Source organism: Humulus lupulus, chromosome 6 (assembly GCF_963169125.1).
Source record: "Humulus lupulus chromosome 6, drHumLupu1.1, whole genome shotgun sequence".
NCBI lineage: Eukaryota > Viridiplantae > Streptophyta > Magnoliopsida > Rosales > Cannabaceae > Humulus > Humulus lupulus.
Genome location: NC_084798.1, coordinates 189,717,978 through 189,720,614, shown reverse-complemented (window position 1 = coordinate 189,720,614; position 2,637 = coordinate 189,717,978). Strand labels below are relative to the sequence as shown.

Sequence of the window (2,637 nt, the reverse complement as noted above, 5' to 3'; positions counted from 1 at the left end):
TTTTTTTTATGTTGGCTGTTTGGATTCTATTCCTGTCTTTTATTCTTTTAAAAACAAAAAATGTCAGTTTTGGTCCTTCATATTATTAGTGTGGGTTATTTTTTTTAATGGGCTTTGTCATTCTTTGTGCACGGTCAATTTCTTGTGAGGGAATTTCTAAAGTCTTTCTATAAATATAACATCCCTTGAACTTGTGTGAGTTGTGTTTACAGTGGTCCAATTGCAGAAACCCTAAACAATTTGGCATTATGAAGCAAAGAGCCAATCGCCGTCGTTCCCGTCTCCGGTCTTCTTCTGTCCCCGATGTGCCGGTCTCTCCTTCTCCGGAGGTGGCTGTCTCATCCTCTGTGGATGCATCTGTGCCATCTGCAGTCGCCACATCACCCAGTCGAGTTGTGTCTCCTGCCCTTGATTCTAGTGTGGCTATTGTTTCGGTTCTGCCTACCGTCGCAGAGTCATCTCCGTCGTCGTCCCTTCCCGAGGTGGTGACTGGGTCTGTTCCTACCGTTAGTTCCTCCGGCAAAGTCCTCCATGCTCGTCCGCCTTCTTCTGTTGGTAAGTCCCCTAAATGCATTACTCGTTCCTCTACTGAGTCTGCGTCCTCCCCTGTTCCATCCTCTCCATTGCCGACCCCCACCACACCATCTATTCCTTCTCTTAAGTCGTCTGTTAAACCGTCCTTAACCAAAACCCCCAAGGCTCGGTCTGCCTCCAAACCCGCACCCCCACCTCAACTCGCTCCCCCACCCAATCCCGCACCCAAACCTGCACCCCCACCCCAACCCAAACCCGCACCTCAACCCCAATCCACACCAACACCCCAACCAAAACCTCAACCATCGCCTACCCCAAAGCCCCAGGTTCCTGTGCGGTCCAAAGGAAAAGCTAAAATGCATGAGTCCTCACCTCTTCCCAAACCACCGGCCTCAAAACGTAAACCCAAGGTCACTCCGGTTGCACCATCTCCTAAAAAGTCCAAGCTTATCACTAGTTCTAAGGATTCTGTATTTGTTGATCCATCGTCTATTCAATACTTTGTTGATGCAACCAAGGCCTCGCACTATCAGAGATGGTTTGCTGTGCGTGACGTTTGGCCTGAATATCTTGTTGTTTTAAAAGATTTTCCTTAATTAGTTGACCTTTTACAGTCTAGGCAGTGGGTTAATACCGTGTCTAAATTGGTGTCCCCTCATCCCATTCTCATTAGGGAATTTTATGCAAATTTAGATAAGTCTATTGTCGATGGGAAAAATGAGGACTTTCTTACTGCATTTGTTCGAGGTAGTCGTATCAAATTTGCACCATCCACTATATCCCGTGCACTAAAGATTCCAAAAGTTCTTAAACCTGCATATAATAAGTCATATCGTCCAGATCAATCTACAATGGGTCATGTTTTAACTGGCCAGCATGATTATGTGTGGGGGAATCATGAGATTCCAGTGACTAAATTGACTCCCTTCTATCGGATTCTGCATCGTGTGGCCCTCTATAATTGGTTTCCCAATTCTCACCTTTCCTCTATAACTCTTGAGATTGGGAAATTTTTATATGCTGTGGGTACCAGCGTGTCAATTGATTTGGCTACTCTAATTTTTGATCGTATTGTTGATGTCGCCTCCTCCACTGGTACTCGTAACAAGTTGCCATTTCCGAGCCTGATTCAGCAGATTATTCAATCTGCCAAACCATCGCTGACCTTTCATGACTTTCAGGTTCCCAATCCTATTTTGAGTAAAGGATTTTTGGCCACTCTTAAAAGGAAAGTCTCCTCTACTGCTCCTTCTTCTTCATAGCCATCTAAGCCCCAAGCTCCAATGTTTAAAGGTCTGTCGGATTCTAGTTGGCAAGTCCAGTTGTATACTGAGTTCAAGGCATATACTAAACGGTACAAGAAAGATCAAAAGAGGCAAAATGCCTTTGAAGCGTCGATGTATAAGCTACTTCATGTGGTCAAGGCTCTGGTAGTTCAGACTGAATATGGCTCTCAGTTATCGCCATCGATAGATGTCTTTTCTCCACCTTTTCATCGGGATTCCTTTGGTGCGTCTTCAGTGCCTCCTGAGTATTCGGTTCCTGTTCAGGGGGAGTCCACTACTCCAGTTGCATCTCTTGTGCCTCCAGTTTCATCTCTAGTGCCTCCTGCTGATGCAGTGTTAGACCCATCCGTTGCACCTACGCTTCCTGATGCCTCTGATAAGGCTCCTGATTCGACTGCACCTCTCCAGGGGGAGCAATAAGCTGCCGCTATCAATTGATTATGCTGGAAGATTATGATCAATGAAGGGGGAGATGATCTTCTATTTCTTCTATTGTCGTTTTGATCATGTGCTACTCTATGTTATTTTGATTGCCTGAAACTCTGTTTACTGCTTTCACACACTCTTTTATATTTGGTTTGTAATTTGGCTGTTTAAGACTCTCTTTACTGTTTGATCAGACTATTATCGGTTGAATAGTTAATCTTTTGTTTTACATTGTTTTTGTCATTAACCATAATTTGTGAAGGGGGAGAATGTAAGGACCAATATTTTGTGTATGACAAATTAGGTCCAGTCGCGTTTGGAATGGACTTTTGTTATGTCTGGAGTATATTCGTTTTTAGTTTGAGTCCATGTCAGCTTGTGTGTAAAGCAA

At 44.2% G+C, this 2,637-nt stretch overlaps 1 protein-coding gene across 1 annotated transcript; it reads left to right on the top strand.

The window, feature by feature from the left end:
• The first annotated feature begins 248 nt into the window (after nt 1–248).
• On the top strand, nt 249–1,796 carry LOC133785772 (flocculation protein FLO11-like). Its single transcript, XM_062224988.1, has 2 exons — nt 249–1,079; nt 1,149–1,796. Exons 1-2 carry the CDS (start codon nt 249–251, stop codon nt 1,794–1,796), a joined length of 1,479 nt encoding a protein of 492 aa, XP_062080972.1.
• Nucleotides 1,797–2,637: the final 841 nt, after the last annotated feature.

Coding starts and splice junctions, on each gene's coding strand:
- LOC133785772 (XM_062224988.1), top strand. CDS start 249: ATGAAGCAAAGAGCCAATCGCCGTCGTTCCCGTCTCCGGTCTTCTTCT. Junction 1,080..1,148: donor ACTATCAGAGATGGTTTGCT/GTGCGTGACGTT, acceptor GACCTTTTACAG/TCTAGGCAGTGGGTTAATAC.